The sequence below is a fragment of the Peromyscus californicus genome, unplaced genomic scaffold (assembly GCF_007827085.1).
Source record: "Peromyscus californicus insignis strain IS unplaced genomic scaffold, ASM782708v3 Scaffold_15__1_contigs__length_86483966, whole genome shotgun sequence".
In the NCBI taxonomy this organism is placed as follows: Eukaryota; Metazoa; Chordata; class Mammalia; order Rodentia; family Cricetidae; genus Peromyscus; species Peromyscus californicus.
This window is the reverse complement of record NW_026294447.1, coordinates 69,489,491-69,513,534: the sequence shown is the minus strand read 5'-3', so window position 1 is coordinate 69,513,534 and position 24,044 is coordinate 69,489,491. Positions and strand designations below refer to the sequence as shown.

The following is a 24,044-nucleotide window of genomic DNA, read 5'->3' as shown; positions in this document are numbered from 1 at the left end:
CGAGCGGGCGGTTGCTTGTTGGTTGTTGTAGTAACGGGGGAAGCAACCTTCGGCGGCTGCGTTGATTCTGGCCGGGGAAGGAGGAGGAAGGTGAAGCAGACCGTGGTCCCCGCCTGCCCGTCCCCAGCCTTGAGAAGATGAGACAGGTAAACGCCTGCGGGGCGCGCTCCGGGGAGGTGCGCTCCAAGGCTGGGCGGGCGCCGCTGCGCTTCCCTCCGAGCCCCGGAGCAGCTGTTGGCTTCCGGGCGCGCTGGGCAGAAGCGCTGCGGCACAGTCGCCGGCTCCCTGCCGGCGTAGCACCTGCAGAGCTGCCTAGGGTTGGGGTGAGCTGGGGTGGAGCCGGTGGCACATCCCTGTAGGGGCAAGGACTTCCTTTGGCATAGTGTCTCTTAATCGTCAGAGCACCGGGTCTCGTCCTGCTTGCTCATCAGGGAGCCAAGGAAAGGTGGGCATCCTTCCTGCTTGGAGGTTTTCGTTTAACTTAAGAGACTCTCAAACATTTTGGGAAAGACGGAGAAATTCCCTTAGGAATCACCCGAAGGGAATCATTGAGGTTGTTAGATACTACTCATTGCTGTTGAAGATGAGTAAAGTCGGGGTTAGTTGCTCTTGCTTCTATTATAGAGTTCGTCTACAGAGTCTTACCGTATATGAAAGTGCATAGACAAGAAAAGTTTGGAAAATTGCCCCAAATCGATTAGCTTTGAGTAACGAGCGTTTTCCCATGTGTTTCCATTTCTTCTACTACAACGAACGTGAACTTTTCCTCCATAGAAAAAGTTTGAAGTTAGAAATGTGGAGTTGGAAATTTCCTAATTTTAGCATCTGCTTTAGATTCGGATTAAAATGTGTGATTTATTTTTTATTTATTTTTATTTTTTTGTAACAGTAATTATTAGGAGTGTTTGACTCCCCACCTCCCAGCTATTTATGTCATCCCTGTTGAGAGGAAACATTTTCATTATCCTTTTATTAAAAGTTAAGTTGATTGGGTTTTCCTAGAAATATAGCATCATGTCTGAATGCTTATGGTAGAGTCTGTATAAATATTCACAAGTGTTTTGAACCTTGAATTTTTATTTTGATCTTGGTCAGATTTGTCTAGCAAAGAATTGTCTAAGTTTAAGGCAATCAGCCATCCATGTCAGAGAGATCTCTTTTGGTGCTTGCTACGTTTACTATATAAGAAAAGGAACTCAAATTTAGTAACAGCTTTTTAGATACAGCAGAGACACTATGCTTGAAAAAAAATCTTAAGCTGGGCATGGTGGTGCATGCTTTTAATCCCAGCACTCAGGAGGCAAAGGCAGGTACCTCTCAGAGTTTGAGGCCATCCTGGTCTCTATCCATATCTTCCAGGATAGCTGGGGCTACACAGAGAAACCGTGTCTCAAAAAGCAAAAAAAAAAAAAAAAAAAAAAAGACTTTTTGATTTTTGTGGCGTATTGAGGTACACTGTGACAGCTGTGACAGAAGAGAGCTTCTAGAGGTTGACCAATAGTTAGGGATATGTCTTCCTTTTCATTCATTTTATGCACAGAATCCTGAAGTGCCCAACTGCATTGTATATGAAACCCTTTGACTTTCTTGCAGGAGTCTGTGCCATCCAAATTGTCTGATCCAGTGAAACTGCAAGGAAGAAAGGTCTCTGAGGCCTCTGTCTGTTGACTGTATGACAAACCCTAAAGGAAATGCCAGTTGTGATGGCCCGGGACCTGGAGGAAACAGCATCATCCTCAGAGGATGAGGACCTGGTGAACCAAGAGTGAGTGGCAGCAAGCCTTTAGGGCGGCAAACAGTTTCCTTCACTCCTGTCCAGTATCCCCCGCTTAGGTGGTGTCCATCTGTGACTGAAGTCAGTATCCTATATTCACTTCTCATCAGCTGCCAGAAATGCGAAGGCTGGGCTGTGTGTTTCCAGGCTTGTGAGTGCATGTCAGCTTTAGATGTTGTGAAGTTCGGGTAGAGCTCGGGTGAACTTGTTTTTGTTTTTTCTCCCCCCACTTGGTTTGGGAGGTAGGGTCTCATTCCTGTTGCTGTGTTCCCACTACATCTGGCTTAAAAAAAAAAATGTACATATTTTTAAAAAACTTGCATGTGCCTGCTTGAGTTCGTGTGCATTATGGGCGTGCAGGTTCCTGGGGAGGCCAGAGAGCGTGGGACCCCCTGGAGCTGCTTGACGAGTGCTGGGAGCAAACCTCGGTCCTCTGCAGGAGCAGATAGCTCTCTTGACTCTAGAGCCATCATTCCCATCCCTGCATCTGACTCTTTGTCTTTTTTCCTCTTTTTGTGGGTTTTGGGCATTGAGCTCAGGCCATCAGGCTTACCAACAAGTACTTTGATCTGTCGGACGTCTCCCTTGGCCCCATCGTGTGAAGACTTAAATTTATTTTTTTTCACATTTATTTATTTTAGTGTGTGGGGGTGGGGGTGGGGGGTGGGGGGTGGGGGTGAGGCACACATGCTGCACATGCTGCAGTGCAGTGGAGGTCAGAGGACAACTTGCTGGAGTCTGTTCTGCCCTTCCACCATGTGGTTCTGGGACTTGAACTCGGGTCAAGTTCGGTGACAAGCGTCTTTATCTGCTCGGCCATCTTGCCAGCCTCGTATCAGGTTAACTCTTGACCGTGGCTTCTAATCAGTTGAAATGTTAGATTTTGAAAGTTTTAGAGACTGATGAAAACTTATTTTCCTACACTCTGACCTTGACTATACTAGTTTTCTCAAAAGCTTTTACAGCTATAGAACAGTGATAATATAAAAGGTCTGTAGCAACTCCTGTGAGGATATTAGAGATCTGCAGCCTGTGGTGTGCTCACGGAACCACAGTGCTTTCTTGAGTTTTTTAGGTTAAGAGTCAACTGTCTTTGTTTGTTTGTTTGTTTGTTTTTCTAGATAGGGTTTCTCTGTGTAGTCCTGACTGTCCTGGAACTCACTTTGTAGACCAGACTGGCCTTGAACTCACAGAAATTCACCACCACAGCCCGGCATGAGTCAGCTTTCTTAATTGCTGGATCCTCATAATGAAAATGATTAACAGTGCCAAGTGCAGCTCCCAGAGATGGTAGAGTAGCTCATTTAATGTAGAGATTGAAAGATTTTAATTTGAAGATGTTACTTCCACTCCGTTAAACTCATTCTTACAAATATCAAAAAACCTTCAAGAACCCTTACAGAGAAGAGATGGGATTCGGGCTGAGCTCAGCCTTCCTGGATTTTGAAGAGTTTTGCTTCGCATATTTTTACTTGACACAAAAGAGAAAAGCTGACTTAATGTTAAAATAGCTTATCTTATTTATTTATATATATTTAAGCTTTCATACATGTATCCTGTATTTAATCATTTCTCCCTCTCCCTCCACTCGGCCTCTCCAAATTCATGTCTTTTTTTTCTTTATTATCCTTTTATAAATGTCTATACACACAAATGTATGTATATATATTTATAAACAAATAAATACATAAATACAATCTGGAGGTCAGGGTAGCCTGGAACTCACTAGGTAACCCAGGCTGGCCTGAAACGCATAGCAATCCTCCTGCCTCAGCTTCCTGAGTGGTTGGGATTATAGGCATGAATGAGTCACCACCCTTAGCTTAATATGTGTTTCTAAGTCCTTTAGAATATGTACTCTATAATTGGAATAACTCCCAGGCTATTTTGAAGGGATGTGTTTAGGCTCAAATAGAATACTATGTGTGAACTTACTTGATAAAGTTGTGAAGTACCATATAAATATAAGGCATTGGTTACTGCATTCATGGTAGACTTTATAAGGTAGAATACTATATTGATATTATTTGAAAAATAGTTGAAGTATTAAGTTTTGAGCAAAGCCTTATCGTCATCATAATAATAATCGTTCATAGCAAATATATAATGATTTGACCGTGTATGTGGGTCACTCTCTTTTGGCTAATTAAATGGGTAATTCCCTCTGCCTTCATGTGCCATTTTAATCTCAGTGTACTGTCTTTCACTCATTTTAAAATATTTTAAATGCCAGCCAAAATTGTTCTTTTACTCTGGTTTTTTTTTTGTTTGTTTGTTTTTTAAATCTCATCTCATTAGTGGGCTTAGATAGTGAGCATGAAAAATCCAATACAACTGTGTTGGTTTATATTCATAATTGAGAAATGCTAAATATCTAGTAGGTTTTATGGAAAATCCAGGCTGTTTCCTTCCCAACTTTCATCTAAATCCATGGAGTTTTTGCAGACTCCTATTATTTTTTGTGGTTACTCCTGTTTTATCAGCTAATGTCCTGGTTTATCAGATACTTGCTTTACACCCTGGCACGCTGACTCAGGGTGTCTGATGCTGTGATAAAACACCATGACCAAAAGCAGTATGCGGAGGACGGGTTTATTTCAGCTTCTATGTCTAGATCACAGTCTGTCATGAAGGGAAGTCAGGGCAGGAACCCAAGGCAGGAACCTACAGGCAAGAACTGAAGCAGAAGCCATGGAGGAGCACTGCTCATTGTCCTTGTCACCCACGGTTTGTTCATCCTGCTTTCTTACGCAGCCCAGGACTGTAGCTTGAGTTTTCCTGCCTGGCCCACAGTCAGGACAAATCTCTCTCACCTGCCAGTCCCACAGCAGCTCAGACCCAACCAAGTAAACACAGAGACTTATATTGGTTACAAACTGTATGGCCGTGGCAGGCTTTTTGCTAACTGTTCTTATATCTTAAATTAATCCATTTCCATTAATCTATACCTTGCCACATGGCTTGTGGCTTACGGGCATCTTCACATGCTGTTTCTCATCATGGTGGCTGGCACTGTCTCCCTCTGCCTTCCACTTCCCAGCTCTATTCTCCTCCTTGTCCCGCCTATACTTCCTGCCTGGCCACGGGCCAATCAGTGATTTATTTATTGACCAATCAGCAACACATTTGACATACAGACCATCCCACAGCCCAGGACCACTTGCCCGGGGTGGTAGTGCCTGCGGTGGGCTGGGCCTTCCTCCACCAGTCACTAGTTCAGAAGATGTCCCAGAAGCTTGCCTACAGGCCATTCCAATGGAGTCATTTTCTCACCTGTGCTTGCTTCTTCCTAGACATGTCTAGGCTTGTGTCAGGTTGACAAAAACCAACCAGTACAGCAGCTTAAAATCATTTTCTTCACACCTAGAGCGGTAGGCTTACAGTTGAGAAGTTTTAGAAATTAGAAGGGCTTCCACCATCTAAAGACACTGAGTTGTTGCATGTCCACTGACAGCTGTTAAAGCTGATCAGATCCTCGGGCTTTATTAAAGCATTAACCCTTGTAGTCCTGGACTCAAGCTTAGGAGCACCAGACAGCTACCACTGTTGGCCTCAGTTCCAAAATTGAGATTCCTTTGTCTAGGTATGTGATGTCGACGACTGAAGCTAACTAATGACACTGTCCTTGTTTTACATCGCATTATTTCAGATAACAAATATATAGAAACTCTTCTGTAGCTTGGGCACCCCAAACACAAATTTATATGTAGCTGTGGCAACTTCCATGTAAGAAGTTGATGTAAGGCTTCTTTAGTCACTGAGAAAACGTTAGTAATCTTAATTTCTATTCTGTAAGGTGACATTGTGTAAGTTTAAAGGCCAGCAGCAAGGGAAGGCATTTTAATGGGGGCGCTGGTGTGAGGAAGACAGCAGCAAGCTGCTGCAGCTGCTTCGCATCTGTCTTTGAGTTCTGTAGGCTGCCTCCCAGGAGCGAGCATGTGAGTTCTGTAGGCCGCCTCCCAGGAGCGGGCATGTGAGTTCCGTAGGCTGCCTCCCAGGAGTGAGCATGTGAGTTCCGTAGGCTGCCTCCCAGGAGCGAGCATGTGAGTTCCGTAGGCTGCCTCCCAGGAGCGAGCATGTTCTTAGGATCTCATCAGGTCAACCATACAGTTGGTTTGTCTCAGTGAGGATCGTTCACAAGCTTTGTTACGGGCCTGGGGAGATGGCTCGCAGGTAACCACTTTGGCTGCTCTTTGAGAGGACCTGGGTTCACTTCCCAGCACCCAGGCAATAGCTTACAACCTTCTGTAACTCCAGTCCTAGGTAGTCCCACGCCACCTTCTGACTTCCAAAGACACCAGGCACACATGTGGTGCATATACATACATGCTGGCAAACATTCATACACATAAGATGAAAATAGATAAGCATCCAATACTTTGTTCTTTCATACCTAACAAAGCAGATTTCTTAATGTATGCCAGTTTCAGGTATAAATGGATTAATGATTTAAATTTCTAATTCTCAGTTTCCAAATCATTTTGAAATTTTTCCCTTTAGCACTATCTGGTGCGAGTGTCACAGTTTTTGTTTTGCTTTAGGAGAAAGTGTTTATTTTTTTATTGACATTGACCTCTGTCAGGGAACATGGCTTTTAATGACATCTACTTGAAGTGCTTTTTAGGTTACTTTACTAATAGTTGCCTCAGTAATTTCTTCTTTCTTTTTGTCTTTTCATTGGCTGTGAGTGGACAGTCTCTGTCAGGGATTTGCCTTTCACAGCCAGGGCCTTGGCCTTGGCCTTGGCAGCTGTGGATCTGTTCATTGTGGTGCCGAGTCTTGTCGGGCATTCATAACTGCATGTAATCTATTGTTTGTAAATGGGAAGGCACAGTGGTACCAGTCTGTAGCTAGTGCCAGACTGTCAAGGACTTCCACTTTCCAGACTCTGCCTATTTTTCCTGTGTCTCCTGACACAGAAGGAAATGTAGTGTAGAACTTTATTTGCACAGAAGAGAAATTGTCTGGGCCCATGCCTGCATTTTACATGTGTTTAAGATCAAAAGCAAGCAAACTACATACACAAAATCCATCTTGCCCTAGGCAATGGTGGTGCATGCCTTTAATCCCAGCACTCTGGAGGCAGAGGTAGGTGGAGCTCTGTAAGTTCGAGGCCAGCCTGGTCTACAGAGCAAGTTCCAGGACAGCCAGGGCTGTTATACAGAGAGACTCTGTCTTGAAAAGCAAAACAAAAGCAAACAAAACATCCATCTTGCTTAAAAAAAAAAAAAAAAAAAAAATTGACTCTGTAAATGCCGTTTCTCTCAAATGGATGTGTGTTGGTTAGGTTTGTTTTTCAACTTGATGTAAGTTCAGATCATCTAGGAAGAGGGAACTTCAACTGAGAAAATGCCTCTATGAGATTGGTCTGTAGGCAAGTGTATGGGGGCATTTTTTTGGTTAATGATTGATGTAGAAGTGTCCACCCTAGGTGGTCCTGGGTTGTATAAGAGAGCAGACTGAGCAAGCCAGGAGTAGTAAGCCAGTGAGCAGCACTCCTATGCGGGTAGACTTCAGTTCCTGCCTCAGGTTCCTGCCCTGCTTGAGTTTCCGCCTTGGCTCCCCTTGGAGATGGACTGTTGTCAGGACATGTGAACTGGAAGGACCCCCCCCCCCCCCCCCCCCCCCCCCGCCCCCAGTCGTTTTTTGGTCTTTTGGTCATTGTGTTTTATCACAGCACTAGAAAGCTGACTGAGATCACACCTTCATCTACTTCCATCCTCAAGAACAGCAAGCATCCGAGTCCTGTCCTGTCACTAGCAAATGGGGGATGAACTCGATAAAGTGTCTGCTTTCTTCACTGTAAAGCTAGCAGCTCAAGGCAAGACCCAAGGCTGCCCAGGTTCTGAGACTGGTGTCCCGGCCAGGCTGTGGCTGGTGTAAGTTTGGATTGGGAGGCTATAGGCTGCCCCTGCACTCTGATCTTTTGTGATCATGTGAGTTTTTTCAGAGAGTGAGTCTTATGAAGTGGATTTTACTCCATTTAAGAAATGGATTCGCTTACACTCTGAAGGAGTTAACGTGCTCACACTACAGAACTTTACTGAATGTGGTTTTGTAGCAAGGCACTGGAAGGAGGCAGTCATCTAATTCTCTCCTCTTACACTTGACAGTTGTATGACCTCAGGCAAGTAACTGAGACCCTGCTGCTTCTGCTCATAGTGGGGCAAGAGGCTTAAGTGAGATACTGTGACAGTTCTGTTTAGTTACAAGTACTGGGTAGGGACAACCATAGTCATCTACTTCAGCTGTTAGTTCACATTTTGAGCTGTGAATTAATGAAGCATCTTATTATGCCTGTAGGGATCACCCATGTATCATGTGGACTGGAGGCTGCAGGAGGATTCCAGTTTTGGTTTTTCATGCTGAGGCTATTTTGACAAAGGACAACAATATTCGAGTAATTGGAGGTAGGTGTAACCTCTCCCATAGAGGGAAGATCTGAGCATGACCCTGGACACTTTAGAAAAAGTTAGTTTGTCATACAGACAGGGAGGGGCCTTGGCTGTGAGAACATGCATTGGGTTGTGTTACTTGAAATGTTATTCATAGTTTCTTAAATTGTTTCCTAAGTTTCTCAAAATTACGTGTATGTTTATTTTTCAAATTGTAGTTATTTGCACATACCAGAACTTACCATTTCGACTATTTTAGATTGTAGAATTAATTGGCATTTATTCATTCACATTTATCACAAGTGTCTAGTTTGAGGACATCTTCATCCACAAAGTAAACCCTCTATGCATTCAAGCAGCCCTTCTGTCTTCCTCTATACCACAGAACCTTGCAACTACTAATCACTCTGTTTCTGTGGATTTTCCCATTCCGTATATTCCATATAAATCAGTGCTTCTTAACGTGTGGCTTGAGACCCCTTAGGCAACCTCTGTCTCCGAAAGTATTTACAATTACCAATCATAACATAACAAAATTACAGTTATGAAGTAGCAACAAAAAAAAAATTTTGTTTGTTTGGTTTTTTGTTTTTTGAGACAGGGTTTCTCTGTGTAGTTTTGTAGCCTGTCCTGGAACTTGCTCTGTAGACCAGGCTGGCCTTGAACTCACAGAGATCTGCCTGGCTCTGCCTCCTGCCTGAGTGCTAGGATTAAAGGGGTCACCACAACATGAGGAACTGTATTAAAGGGTCACAGCATTAGGAAGGTTGAGAACCACTAATGGAATCACACCATACGTGGCCTTTGTGTCTGATTTCTTTCATGTAGCATGTTTTCACAGTCCATTCATGTTGTCCTTCTCATTCTAGCTGGATAATATTCCATTGAATGGATATACCACATTTTATTTATCCATTCATCAGCTGCTAGACATTTTGTTTTATAGTTTAGAGTCATCTGGAGACTGTGAAGTGGTTCCTCATTATGGTTTTGATTTTCATTTCCTTAATGCCTAACAGCACTGGAAATCTTTACATGTGTATTTTGCTATTTGTATTTCTTTGAAGAAATATCTGTTCAAGACTTTTCCCCTATTTTACAAATTGAGCTTTGTTATTACTGTGTTGTGCAAGCGTATCAGATGTGTGGTGTTAATTTTCCCCTATTTTATAGGTTATTTTTGCAGGCTTTGCAGGCTGAGTTAATTTTTTCCTCAGTAGCAGGTTTTTAGTGTTGGTGGCATCTGACTTATCTATTTTTTGTTTTTTATGCCTTTAATAATTGTGTTTGAGAAGCCACAACCTAACCAAAATTGAATTTTTCTATGTGATTTATGGTTAAGGTTTTATGTTTAGAGCTGAGTAGTCTTTGATCCATCTTGAATTTGTTTTTTATAGTGTTAGGTAGAGTCTACCACCATTCTTTTATGTGTTGACATATAGTTGTCCTAGCACAATTAGTTTAAGAGATTGTTCTTTTCCTATTGAATGGCACTATTGTCAAAAATCTCTTCACTATCCATTTATCAATTTGTTTCTGTACTCTTAATATGGCATTGGTCTAGACACTTAATTATTCTTTTTTGTTGTTGTTGTTTTGTTTTGTTGAGACAGGGTTTTTCTGTGTAGCCCTGGCTGTCCTGGAACTCAATTTGTAGACCAGACCGGCCTCCAACTCAGAGATCCACCTGCCTCTGCCTCCTGAGTACTGGGATTAAAGGCGTGTGTCACTACCACTCGGCACTTAATTAGTCTTTAAAAATTGATTTATTTTTATTTTATGTCTTAGTGTTTTTCCTGCATGTCTGTATGCACTCCATGTGTGTGCAGTGCCCCTAAAAGTCCGAAGAGAGATGGAGCCCCTAGAACTGGATTTAAAGACAGTTGTGAGCCACTGAGTGCATGCTGGGAACTGGATCTGGGTGCTGTGCTGATCAGCAAGTGCTCTTCATTGCTGAGCTCTCTCCCGGTCCTGCCTCTGCCTCTGAGTGCTGGAACTGCATGCACAGCCACCCTCAGCTTGTGTTAAGTTTTGAAATGGGGGACTAAATTCTTTGTTCTTCTTCAGGATTGTTTTGGTTGTTCAAGTTTCTTTGCACTTCCACCTAATTTTAGGATTAACTTGGCCGTTTCTATGCCTTTGAGGTGTGGACGGATTGAGCTCTGAGTCCCACGGTTAAGCTGTAGCTGCCGCCAGAGCTTATGATGATGTGGATCAGCACTGTCAGGGGGAGTGGAGAGTCCATACTTGTGTTCTTGGTCATTAGTTCATGTCTCAGCTTGGCTATGAAGTAGTGCATCTTGGACAGATCACTTCAAGTCTCTTCTCCAGGTTCACTGATAGTTAAATGGGGACAGTCTCTGTCTGGCCGGCATCATAGGATCAAATGAGATTGTTTAATGCCTGGTACATAACAGGCATTCAAAACTTAGGCTGCTTATTCCACTTGCTGAATAGGGGCTGCTCTATTTTTAAATGACCTCATAATAAGCGATTTCAGAGAGAACTATAGACTTACTTCTGGGATTTGAATGTTCCTGTCTTCCCAAGGGTCCTTGTGCTCTAATCCCCTCAGCAAGTTGCTAGGTTACCTTTTAAAGGGACAGGAGTTATTCATTTTCCTCTAAGCCTTAATGACTGAAGACTGCTGAGAAAATCCCTTAAATATGATTTGACCAAAATACAAATGTGGATAAAACAAGAAGAAGTAAATAAGTAATAATCCCATCAAAATATGCTTCTTTTGCTCTGTTTGTCCCATAACAAACAAACAAACCTTTGTATTCCATGGCAATAAACAGACCCCCTCCTCCTGCTGGAGTAACTTCCATTGATTGGAAAATAGTATTCATCAGTACTGTCATCCCTCTGTTCAAGCTGTTAGTGTTTTCTGCAACTCACGAGTCGTCTTCATTACACGTTTCCATAGATAAAGGGACTGCTGCTTCCTGTCTGTAGCTAGCATTATGGAGGCTAAGGCAGGAGGATTCTCAGTTGGAGGGCAGTCTGGGCTTTGCAGCAAGACCCAGCTGGACAAACGAAGGAAGGAAAAACTATTAAATTTGTCTCATTATTTGTTCTGTATTTCCATAAGTTCTTTGAGGTTTATTTTTTTCACCTTTTATGTAAATGAGAGTTTTAATGTCTTTTGTTAATGTATGCCTTTTAAAAAAATTTTTTTATGAAACACTCTTCTCTAAAATAGTAGGTCATGTAGTCTGTTCAGATCTTAAGTAGTTAAAGCCCTCTGAGAAGTTATCTGGGGCATTAGCTATGTCCTGCTGATCCCGTAGTGTTACATGCTGGCTTCACAGTTCTCTATATCTGTTGAAAGTTTTAATTTGGTTCTGTATGGTTTCTATGCTTTTTTGTGTGAAATACTCTAGGAATATGACTTTTCCTCCCATATAACTCCCTCCCCGATTGTATGTACTTTCACGTGTAAATAGGATTGGTTTTTAGTGTTAACACAGGTATTTCCAATTGAAAGTAAGTATCTCATAGAATGAACATGGTTGTAAAATCTTCCCAACATGTCCATTTAGTGAATTTGTATTTTTGCAGACTAGTACTTGAAGTGTGATGCAAGCTACATATGTAATTTTAAATTGGAAAGGTGAAGTTAGCTTTAATAATTTATTTAACTCCAGCTAAAAAAAATAATTTTTCACATTTACTCAATATAAAAAAATTACAATATTTTATATTGAATATGCTTTTCGTACTTACAGCGGTATCTCAATTTGGTCCAAAATTCTTTCTGGAGGTATTTGACCTGTGTTAGACTTCATAAACATTGTAGTTGAAAACGTCAGTTCATGGAGTTGTTTCACCACTGTTTTCTAACGTTCGTTTGTTGAGACAGAGTCTGCTCTGTAGTACAGGCCGGCCTGGAACTTTGCAGTCTCTGGTCTTCTTGGTTTTTGTGTTTTGGTCCTGGGGATTGAGCCCAGACCTTTTACCTGCAGATCATGCTCTCTGCCACCGAGCTACACCCTGGCTCATTTTCTAAAGTTAATCAGGCATGCATTTCATTTATTTTAAGTTTGTTTATATTTGGTACAGAGTTTTGTATAGCCCGTGCCGACCTGGACCTTGCTAAAAGATGACTTTGAACTTTTGCTCTCTTATCCCCACTTCTTCAGTGTTGGGATCTCAGACTTGTGCCACCACACTAGTTTATTAAGTATTCCATCTTAAAAATTGAAATTTAGGCCGGGCGGTGGTGGCGCACGCCTTTAATCCCAGCACTCGGGAGGCAGAGCCAGGCGGATCTCTGTGAGTTCGAGGCCAGCCTGGGCTACCAAGTGAGTTCCAGGAAAGGCGCAAAGCTACACAGAGAAACCCTGTCTCGAAAAACCAAAAAAAAAAAAAAAAAAAAAATTGAAATTTAGTCAGTTAAAGTTAAGAAAAAGAAAAAGGTCTGGTCCTTTGTTATTTTGGTCACATTTCAAATGTCAGATGTGGTTGGTGAATACTGTTGTATAGTACTAATTTCCTGATAGTAGGGCATAACTCCACTGTGAAGCCATTGAAGAGTTTATTCTGGTATTTTTTAAAAAGTATTTATTTATATATATGAATAGAGAGAGGATGCATGGTCAGAGGACAGTTTTCAGGCATTGATTCTTGTCCACTGTGTGGGTTCCTGTGATTGAATTCAGATGGCTGCGCTCTCTTGCTGGCTCAGTGAAAATCAAATATATCATTATATCTTCCTTCTGGGTTCCCATGCTGTAGCCTGGGCTGGTCGTAAATTCTAGATCCTCCTGCCTCAGTCTCTCAAGTGCTGGGATTTTAGGTGTACACCACCATTCACAGCCCCATGCTGTTTTTTATTTTTTGTTTTAATTTTATGTTTGAGTATTTTGTCTGCACGCGAGTGCACTGTGTTTATAAAGTGTGGGTGTAGGCAGAAGACCTCCTGGATCCTAAGTTACCAGCTGTTTTTAGCTACCCTGTGAGTGTTGGGAACCGACCCTGAGTCCTCTGCAGGCTGTTTTTTAACCCCCTGAGGGATGTCAGCATTGTCGGGGTTCCTCTATGCTAACGTTTGCTTCCTTGTTTTTGTCTGCTCTGTTGTGGCCAACCTTGAACTAGCATTTCATGTTGCTTCTTGGGGTACAGGCGAGCATTTAGGGAAGCTGAAATTTCAGTCCTATGGGAGAACTGATGGGAAGGTTCTTCAGAGGTTGAAAAGCAGGGTATTTGGTGGTTTGTTGGTAGCCAAAGGACCAGGTCTTTTGTTTTGACATGGATGACTACAAGGGCGCAGGTGGCTCTTCCTTCTTGGGCAGTTGGGTGGGTTCAGTTTGCAGTTACAATTCTAGCTTGTGTATCTGGGGGAAGAGGGAGGCGAGGCTGAGAGGGAGGGAGGAGAGTGAGAACACTTTTACAAACCCTTTCATTCAGCCCGCAATGGAATGAGTGATGCCCACCCCACTGGAGATGGCAGTTTGCTTTACTCAGCCCACAGACTTAAATGCCAGACCCTCTCAGAAATGACTGTGTGTCTGGACATACTGTTGCTCAGTCACATCAACGTGTAAAGTTAATTGTCCTGGGGATGGCAGGATTTTAGAGAAAAGCTTAGCAATCTAGATTTGTGGTTTTTTTTCACTTTTCAAAGCTAATTTTGAATTCACTTGTATTTAAAGCCACAGGTGAAAGAGTGTATCTTTAGTGGATCTGGTCCTTGGGTTCCCCTAAGTGGAGTCTGGGGGATGGCTTAGTAGGTCAGAATGCTTGGAGGCATGAGGAAGGACATACGTTTGAGTCCCCGGCACCTACATAAAAAGCAGCATGGTTGTGTGCTGCTCTGGTAACCCCAGCACTGTGTGGGGCACAAACAGGATTATTAGGACTTGTTGGCTGCGAGCCCAGCTCCAGGTTTTGTGTCTCACGGGAATAAGGTGGAGGGTAATAGAGCAGGACTCCTGACGCTGGCCTCTGCGTACTCTCCCTAGTGCACACATGTACATGTATCACACACATACTCCATACAAATACATACACAACAGCGTTCTGAACAGAAAAATAATTCGTTTATTATGTCAGGTATACAACTTACCTTGTATGATACCAAGTATTAAAATATACAGCTTTATTTTACTATACACTTGTTTTTATTTTACTATATAAAACAACTTTTACTATGTAACAGCTCTTCTAGAGTTCCCTAGAACACTTGTACCTGTCCTGTAAGGTAACTCATGTTACTGTCAACTCCATTTTACAGGGAAGGAAACTGAGGCTAGAGGAATGATATAATTGATGAGAGAGTCCAGGCAGGAAGTGTTACAAGCCTGGCCGCTCTGCTCCTGTATCATCCTCTCTCACTGTTTCTTCTGTTGCCCTTAATAAGAATCTCTCATTTCCCACCCACCTCCAGTCACTTCCCAGTGGTCAGTGCTGAGGCAAGCGCAGAGGTGGGTGTCATTCCTGCCTCCAGCTTTTGTTGAGATAAGGTCTTGCTGTGACCTTCAGACTGGTTTGAACTCACTTCTTCCCGCCTCAGTCTCTTGAGTATTGAGGTCACAGGCACAGGACACCTGGCAGGCTTGTTTTGGTCTTGTGCATGCAGAAGTGGAGATGTTTGTGACAGCAGTTGTGATAAGTAAAAGATTTCAGTTTGCTTTAATTTTCCTAAATATCTTTCGTGGACATCTTTAGGCAAGATGAAAGAGTATGTAGTCTTTGTCTCTGTGACATGAGCATTTGGCCGAGTTAGCTTCGGTCTCTGAGCTGTTAGAGAAGTAGCTGGGCCACTTCCTGTCCTAATTCCTTTTTCAGAAGGCGGCTCCTGAGAGCTGGGGCCCTGCCGTGGGACAAAGGGGGCAGCAGTGGGGCCCTGGTGTGGAATGGAGTGGGCACCGGGGCCCTGGTGTGGGACGGAGTGGGCACCGGGGCCCTGGTGTGGAATGGAGTGGGCACCGGGGCCCTGGTGTGGGACGGAATGGGCACCGGGGCCCTGCCATGGGATGGAGTGGGCACCAGGGCCCTGGTGTGGGACGGAGTGGGCACCGGGGCCCTGCCATGGGACGGAGTGGGCAGGACTAGGGGAATGTTTTTTCCGACCTTCAGCCCTGTGCTGCTTCCCCATTGCTGCGGTTTGTCCTTTGCGGCGTTTTGTTCTGCTTTTTTCTATTCAGGATCTGACCAAAGATGACATTTGTTATTATTTCTTCTGTTTGTTTTGCCCTGCAGCTGCTTCCCAAGCTCTTTTATTTTTGTCCATCATGGTATTGGTCTTTCAAAAATTCTGGGCTCGTTTTACAGATACTCTTCATATTTTAAAGATTTAAATTTTTATTAACTTTGAGAGAGAGAGAATGCCATGGTGTGCATGTGTAGGGAAATCACATCTCCCCTTCCACCATACAGGTCATGGGGATTGAACTCAGGTCTTTAGGCTTGGTGACAGGTAAGGTACCCTTACCCTCTGAGCCGTCTTGCCAGCCCCAGATATTCTCAGGTTTGATCATTATTGTCCTCTGCTCCACGTGCTTAGATCCAGATTTTTCTGACTGTGCAGGAGTTTGTTTGGTGAAGTTGTGTGCTCGCCAGTGTATCACTGAGGGAAGCATATGGCTGCTGCTGTTTTTACTCTTTACCCAGCTCCCAGATAAATCACACACGGAGGCTTGTTTTCAATTATCAATGCCCAGCCTTAGCTTGGCTTAGTTTCTTGCCAGCTTTCCTTAACTTATTCTGACTACCTTTTGCCTCTGGGCTTTTCCTGTTCTCTTACTTCTGTAAATCTTACTCTGTGGCTGGCTGTGTAGCTTGGTGGCTAGTCCTCCTTCTTTGACTGCTAGATCTTAGCTCTCTCCTCCCAATTTTCTCCTTCTATATATACTCTCTGTCTGCCAGCCCCGCCTATCCTTTCTCCTGCCTTGCTATTGGCCAGTTCTTTATTAGACCATCAGGTGTTTTAGACAGACACAGTAACACAGCTTCACACAGTTAAACAAATGCAACTTAAACAAAAGTAACACACCTTAAACTAATATTCTACTACAATGGCATTATTTTGTATTACTAGTGACTTCAAGTTTGGTCATTTGGTTAAGATAATGTTCATCAGATTGTTTCTTTGTAAAGGTTTATAAACACTCTCTGGAGTGATACTTTGAGATGTATGAGCATCCTGTCTCCCAGTAGTCTCTTTCCTGTACCAACTGATGCTTGTCTGAGTCACTACTCTTAAGGTTTTTGTAAACAGATATTTTTTCATGTTTTTGTTTACATTTATGTGTGTTTTTGTGGGGGGGTGTCTTTGTGTGTCTTTGCAGAGGCCAGAGGAAGACCTTAGGTGTTTTCCTCTATCACCCCACACCTTCACAGCTTCTTGCTGAACCTCAAGCTGATCATTTGTCTAGGCTGGCTGGTCAGTGATCTCAAGAATCCATTTGTCCCTACCTCCCAATTCTGGATTAAGCATAGAGAGCCATGCCCAGCTTTTATGTGCATGCTGGATATTTGAGCTCATATACTGTTTTCACAGCAAGCCTTACTCACTGAGCAATTTCCCCAGTCCCACAAAATTAATTTTCTTTTGAAGCAGGGTTAGCTCAGACTGACCTTGAACTTGATATGTAGCTGAGGATGACCTTGAGTTTCTGTCTCCTGAGTGTCAGGATTATAAATGCTCACCATCACACCTGGTTTATGCAGTGCTGGGGGTCTAACTCAGGGCTTGGAGCTTGCTAGCATTCTACAACCTGGGAGCTACACCGCCAGTTCTGTCTACATTTATGAGCTGGATTTTCTGTAATGAGCTTTTCTGTTTGTAGTGGGCAGAATAATCCCCTGCGCCCAAAAGATGACCATCTCCTCATTCCCGTAACCTGTGACTGTGATGTATTCAAAGGGGAGTGCGGTTATAGATGGAATTAAGGTTCCTCATCAACCCACAAGATCAGGAGATAATTCAGAAGTTCCTTGGAGGGAAGAAGAGGGGTGAGATTGACGAGCTGTGGGAAGGACAACTTCCATGTTGTGTGCCCTTGGGGGCTCAGGGTGGGGAAGGACAGCGGCCAGCCAAGGACTGGAGCATCTAGACATGGCTTATTGAGGAAGGTCTGTAGAGGACTCCTTTATCATCTCGAGGGAGGCCACATGTAAGGGACCTGTAGGATTCTTTAGAATGTTTTACCAACAAGTAGACTGCCAGCTTGCCCTGAAGGGAACAGCATCCAGAGGAAATGAAGCTGCTGTGAGGCCACCACATTCCACAGACAAGAAACACGATGACGACCCTGCTCAGCTGTAGACAAGCGTGAGGCTTACTCCAGAGGTGGAGCCTCAGGCCCATAGGCACACTGCAAATCACAGAGCTCCTCCTAAGACCTGGAGACAAGTGCCAGTTTAACTTGCAGATTTGAATCTATAAATCCATACTAGGACTCTTTTTTTTTTCATCTTTAAATTGTCTGAATTTGAACCAGCCTCCATGTAGCTGGAGTTCTATTTATTGTATTTGTGGAGCAAATAATTTGTTGCAGGGCCACCGGTGGAGAGCAGTTTTGTCCCAAGTGAATCATATTATCATATTATCAAATAATTTGTTTCAGGGCCACTGGTGGAGAACAGTTTTGTCCCAAGTACATCATACTAATATAGATAATGAGATTTGAGAATTTTGAGTTGATAAATTTGGATGAGATTTTTAGACTTTGGGTTGAGTTGATGAGGATGTTGGGATGGGTTGAATTTATTTTGCATGTGAGTGAAGTATGAATCTCTGGAACCTGTATATATAAACCTTTATGGTAAAGGGGAATTAAAGTTGCTAATTGGTTGACCTTCAAGTTAGAGGATTACCCTGGATTAGCCCCAGAGTGTCCAGTTTAATGCATCCAAAGGATTCCTTAACATGGAAGGAGGAGCCAGCAGGGCCAGAGTGATACAAGGTGGGAAAGACTAGACCTGGCATTGTTACCTTTGAAAGACAGGGAGCACAACCACAGAGCACTGAGTGAAAGATAGGGAGTGGGAGCACAGCCACAGAGCACCGAGGGAAAGAATGCAGGTGACCATTGGAAGCTGAATCGTGAAGGACCCAGAGCCCACCCGGAGCCTCCAGAAGGGAACAGCCTGATTGCCATAGCCTTGCTGTAGACTGTGGGGCCTGTGTTCCCATGGGGGGGCTGCACGTTTGTGTTTAAACTGCCCAGCATGGTTGTTAGAACAGCAGAAGCAAACCAACATAGTGCCTCCCTGTCCTGTGCGTGGGATTTACGATTACTTTTGTAGTTGCATTACAGTCTATCTGTTGCTTCGTCACTTTTATGTTAGATTGTCTCAAACTTGTCCCTTGAGAGCCCACTCAAGCTCGTTGTGACATGTTTCTAATCAGTTTTGAACATCTCTGTCTTCTGGGTCTAGCAGGATGGTACAGGCCTCCCAGCTTACAGTCTGCAGCACTCTGCGCTGCTCTTGACATTCCTCTGCAGGAAAACAAATGCATAGGATTCTGCCCTGTTTTTCTTGCAGTGATGTTGTAAAGACAACGTAATGGGGCTGCTGGGAAAAGCTTGTGGTTGGGCTCTAGAAGAAAGCCTGGCTTGTCCACGCCCATCTTTATGATTCAGCTTTGCATAGAGTGCATACCAAGGGTTATAGTAGGCCCCCTATTGTGTCTGTGGGAGCAGCAGGGATTTATGAAGCTTTCCATATAAATTCTTAAAAAACATAGTTGTCTTTGATGATGGGACTGAACATTGTGCTATCTATTCACAAATAGATATCTGCACTGTTCTCATTCAGACTCGTTTAGGATGCAGTCCTTTAAAAGTACTGGTCCGGAGCCAGGTGTTCAGGCTTGTGCCTGTGATTTCAACCCTTGGAGGACTGAGGCCTGAGCTGGGGTAAACTTTGTCTCAAAAAAAAAAAAAAAAATAGCAAAAAGAATTTCTGTACAATTCTTAGCTAACGTTCTCAGTTTGTAGGGGCGTATAGGAAAATTTAGTGTCATAGCACAGAGTAAATGCTCACGTGATTACAGATTTTTCTATCAGACAGGATCAAGGAAAACATTCTGTCTCCAGGGGCCAGTAGGAAATGTTCACAAGGGCAGGAGGCTGGTGCCAAGCTGGCCTGGTAGTATGGGCCTGTCTTAAAGGGGCATTTGGAGGTTCCTGCTGGCTTTTTCCTATTGGAGAGACCTCTGGTCTAAGATGTCTGGTAATCAGCATTCGAGGACATAGAGGGCTGTCTGGAGCAGGGGCCCTTAGCCTTTTAAGGACAGTGGACCTACTTCTCAGTCTAGAAAAGTCTAAGGACGTTTTCCCAGAGTGATGATTTTAAGATGGAAAAGTAGACAAATAGTTAGAAAGGAAATGAATTGTATTGAATTATAGTAATTAAAATATTAAAAAGATAAATAGCTGGATGTGGTGGTGCATGCCTCTGATTCTTGAAGGCAGGAGTACATGTTTGAGGCTAGTATGGACTACACAGCAAGTTTTAGGCCAGCCTAGGCTACTAGTATAGCCTTCTGTCAAGAAACTAAAAAATAAAAATGTAACCCAACCCCCAGATTCAAGACATACATAGTTTTTCTTAGTGCACTGGTTTGCTAACTACCATAACTTGTAAGTACTGTGAACACTGTACCAACTGTGAAGTGAACTCAACGCCTAGCGTCTCTGGTGGCAGGGCCACAGCACTCTTACACTTCCTGCTTTGGTTGCCTACACTCCTCATGGAAGAAAGCATTGCTTTGCTGGTTTGTTTTTTGTATTATTTTTGAGACAGGGTTTCTTTGTGTAGCCCTACTGTCCTGGAACTCAACTTTGAAGACCAGACTGGCCTCGAACTCACAGAGATCCTCCTGCCTCTGCCTCCCAAGTGCAGGGATTAAAGGCGTGCGCCGGTACCGCCTGGAAAGCCTTGTTAAATTCCACCTGGAAAGTAGTGAAAACAGAGATGATGCAGGTCTGCTCCCCTTTCTGTACTGAGTTAGCCCCAGCATCTCTTAGCTTAAGAGCCCTTGCTCTCTGGCCGGCAACATAGCTCAGAGTATGGAGTGCCTGTCCTGCAGGCCTGAGGACCCGAGTTCAACCCCTGGACTCCAAGGAAGGGAGGAGGGACCAGCTGCACAGAGTTGTCCTGTGTCCTCCACACACGCCGTAGTTGCACAAGTCCCCATCACAATCCAATACTGAAAATGCATTTAAAGGAAGCCTTGGCTCTAAGTCTCCTCAACTGATTTAGAGTCACTTTAAGGGCAGCAGTATAACACCATTGAGTGCATTAATCAAGTTTCCATGTTGCTGTTTATTTTTGTCTTTGCAATTCAACTTTCTGGCTACTGAACTTGATTCTGTATTTTTGTTTAGAGCGTTATCATTTGTCTTATAAGATTGTGAGAACGGACAGTCGCCTGGTGCGAAGCATTCTGACAGCCCATGGATTTCATGAAGTAAGCTCATTTTTATGACCTCACCTCACCTGATCGCCTCAAAAGCTGAAATCCTAGCTACCTAACTGACTTTATCCATCTGCAGAGGCCGCGCTAGGAAGCGCATGGGACCAGTGATTAGAGGCTCTGCAGAACTTGGTACTACCAGCAGTTTCTCCTTGTGGTACATGGGAAGCATTTCCACAGCATCCCCTCTCCCCCTTTCTTGTGATGATCTTAGATTTGGGCAGAGTCAACCATCAGGAGTTACCTGATATCTCTTTGGGGTTCTTTGGTTGCACAAAACAGAAGCAGACCCTGTAACTGGAACCAAGACAGAGTTGCAGAGTGCTATGGGGAGGGTGGTTCATAGAAGCAGAGGCTTCCTTAGAAGGGGAGAGGCCACAGCAGCCTCAGGGACTGAAGGGCAGGACTCTCTAGGTTTATCTCAACACACTGCTGTGGAAGTTACTGGACTCCATTCATTGTCCTTGTGCCTTTTTCTGGTGATAGAATTGTTGGGCCAGCTTAGGTCATGGATCTGGTATGGAGAAGAGGGTGGATGGGTGACTGGCAGGTACTTTAATATCCAGGAGCAAATTATCCCCCTAAGAAATCTGCGAAAACGAGATGTTGTCATTGAAAGGGACAGGTACAGATGCTACACAGTCCACCACTACTGAGAGACCACTGATGAAAGTCTGGTCACTAGCTGCTTATTCTAGGTTGGTACCAATAGGGGGCACTTGGGGACCTCATGCTGTTCATGTCCTGTCCCGTTGCTTTTCTGTCTCCAGCATTTGTCATTGTCCTAGTGTGTTATATGGGCAGAGTACACAATTAATAATGAATGGACAAATGAATTCTAATGAATGATTAAAGAAAATCTAGGGTTTAAAACTTTTTCTTAGATTTACTGTTCTAGTTTTTAATTACGTGTCTGTGTGTGGAGGTATGCATGAGAGTGTAGGTGCCCAGAGAGGCCGGAGGCATCAGCGCCCCCTCTACCTGGAGTTGTAGGTGGTTATGAGCCACCCAGTGTAGGTGCTGGGAATTGAACTTAGGTCCTTCCCAAGAACAGTACATACTCTTAACCACCAAGTCCTCCAGGTCTGGCTTTAGTTTTGATCTACAAGGACATAAGGGAGGTCTGAGAAAAAGGAGTCTGGAGTGCAGTTTTGAGGCATACTGTGATATGTAAGTGTATTAGACATCATTGACTTGTTCAGAAGGGTTGATTTATTTTATTGGTTGTGTTTGGGGCCTCCCTGCTCTCCCTTTCTTTAACCCTCATTACATGGTTTGCTGTGCTACTCTGCTGCAATAATGGGCTTGTATGTAGTAACTGGGTCATGCCGAGAGTCCTCTGTAGATGAGAAACCGTTGACCTTCTCTGTCACTGCTCCTCTGGAAACAGGCTGCTGCTTATTTTTGTTTGTTTGTTTTCCATGTGTCTTCTGTGACTAGGTTCACCCGAGCAGCACTGACTATAACCTGATGTGGACAGGATCCCACCTGAAGCCCTTCTTACTTCGAACCCTTTCTGAAGCACAGAAAGTTAATCACTTCCCCAGGTAATGGGCCTCTAGGTGTTTTGCAGGTTTAAAGGTAGCTGTCATCGGAACGTGTGGCCAGAGGAGAGGTGTCATGTTCTTAGGGGAATGGAAGAAGAAGGAACTTGGCAAGTGCCATAGCCCATACTGGAGGCTGAGGTGTTCATGTCCCTGGGAGGTGGAGACTCTTGAAGGGCTATAGTGATGTGAAAGGTTTTAAAGAGACATTTTCCAATGCTCTTTCCTAAAGTTGAGGTTGTTCATAGCATCTTCAGTGGGGGAGGTCTCCTTTTTCACCTTCCTTTCACACACATTTTCATTTCTACTAAAGAATGACTCAACTCCTATCTTAATATGCTGCATTGTCCTTAGGCATATAGCTTTAGGGTTCCAAGCTAGGTGTGATGGCACATGCTCATAAATCCTTGCACTTGGGACATAGAGCAGGAGGCTGAATTCATGCCTGCCTTGGTTCCAGAACAAATCAAGTCCAGCTTAGACTATTATAGATGCAGTTCTAAACGGTCTTATTAAATAAGAAACACAGAGCCAAATGCAGAGTTAAAAGCCCAGAGATCGAGCAGTAGCCAAGAGCTAAGACCACCTTATCTTACCACTCGCTGCCGTCCTTCCCCTGAGAGAGAGACCTTCGTCCTGTGTGACTTGTCTTTTTATTGCCTTTCTGTTCTGCCTTCTCATTGGCTCTAAACCCAACCACATGATTTCCTCATCACTGTCTGTCTATACAGACCTCCAGGTCTCTATGGTTGGTACTGAGATTAAAGGTTCGGGTCACCTTATGTTGGATGTGTCCTTGACCACGGAGACTCTGCCTGCCATGTGATCGGATTAAGGGCATGTGCTACCACCGCCTGACTCCCGCTTATGGCTCGCTCTGGCTTCTGATCTCCAGGCAACTTTATTAACATACAAATAAAATCACATTTCAGCACAAATAAAATATCACCATAGACTATATGAGACTCTGTCTCAAAAAAAACAGAAGAAGAAAATTAGGATCCCAAAGACACAACAAACAAATTGAGATCAGATTCCAGTGACAGCATAACACTTCCTCCTTATGTGAAGGTGATTTCCATGTTTGTTTTACAAATTTGAGAGATAACATTGGTTGTTGTAGCCAGTCTTTCCCTGTCCCACCAGCCAGCTCCTAAATAACAACACTGAGACTTATTATTAATCATGAATCCAATAGCTTAGGCTTGTTTCTAACTAGCTCTTATAACTTAAATTAACCCATATCTTTCAGTCTACATTCTTTTATGTGGCTTGGTTACCTGTACTCTGTATTACCCATGTTGCTTCCTCTGCGTCTCCTGGCATCTCCTCCCTTCTTCCCAGTGTTCTCTCTGCCTGGAAATCCTGCATAGCTATGGGCCGTCCAGCTTCTTATTAAACCAATCAGAATGACACATCTTCACAGTCCACAAAAAGATTATTCCACAACAGGTTGTCAGCTGATAGATCATTAATTTTAATGACAGATCATTTTGTGTTTGTTTATTTTGGAACAGGGTCTCATACTGTAGCTCTGTTAGATAAAGTCTCGGATATTTAAGGTATTTTATTCTTATAGTCTAAAATTTTGAGTATATTTATAAAAAGTTAGGCTTAAACATCTTTTATATTTATGTTCAAAATCTGTTTTAAAACAGATTTTATACTTGTAAATCAGGTTTTAAAAAACCCATTTGGAATAAAGATCATAGATGTAAGTTCTAAACATAAACCCCACATAAAGGAAATCGTGATGATCTTTGCTTAGACAAAGGTTTCTTAGCTAGAACAAAGCTTGATGCATAAAAGACAAAAACACAAGGGGACTTCACCAGAGCGGGAAACAAATCATAGTCTGGAGAAGTATTTATGAACATGTCTCTGATTTAAGAGTTTGT

The 24,044-nt window shown here is 43.4% G+C and overlaps 1 protein-coding gene across 20 annotated transcripts in view; it reads left to right on the top strand.

The window, feature by feature from the left end:
* Window positions 1-32: 32 nt before the first annotated feature.
* The window catches only part of Ttll5 (tubulin tyrosine ligase like 5), a 252,368-nt gene continuing 228,356 nt past the window's right edge, over window positions 33-24,044 (top strand). For 15 of the 20 annotated variants that reach the window (XM_052739243.1, XM_052739245.1, XM_052739246.1 and 12 more), the window contains exons 1-5: window positions 33-146; window positions 1,594-1,765; window positions 8,078-8,184; window positions 20,514-20,596; window positions 22,043-22,149. In XM_052739243.1, the coding sequence (XP_052595203.1) occupies window positions 1,692-1,765; window positions 8,078-8,184; window positions 20,514-20,596; window positions 22,043-22,149 (371 nt within the window). In that variant the 5' untranslated portion in view covers window positions 33-146; window positions 1,594-1,691. Of the gene's footprint in view, window positions 147-1,593; window positions 1,766-8,077; window positions 8,185-20,513; window positions 20,597-22,042; window positions 22,150-24,044 lie in introns of those variants that run through there. The other 5 variants (XM_052739249.1, XM_052739252.1, XM_052739251.1 and 2 more) reach the window with 5 other exon arrangements.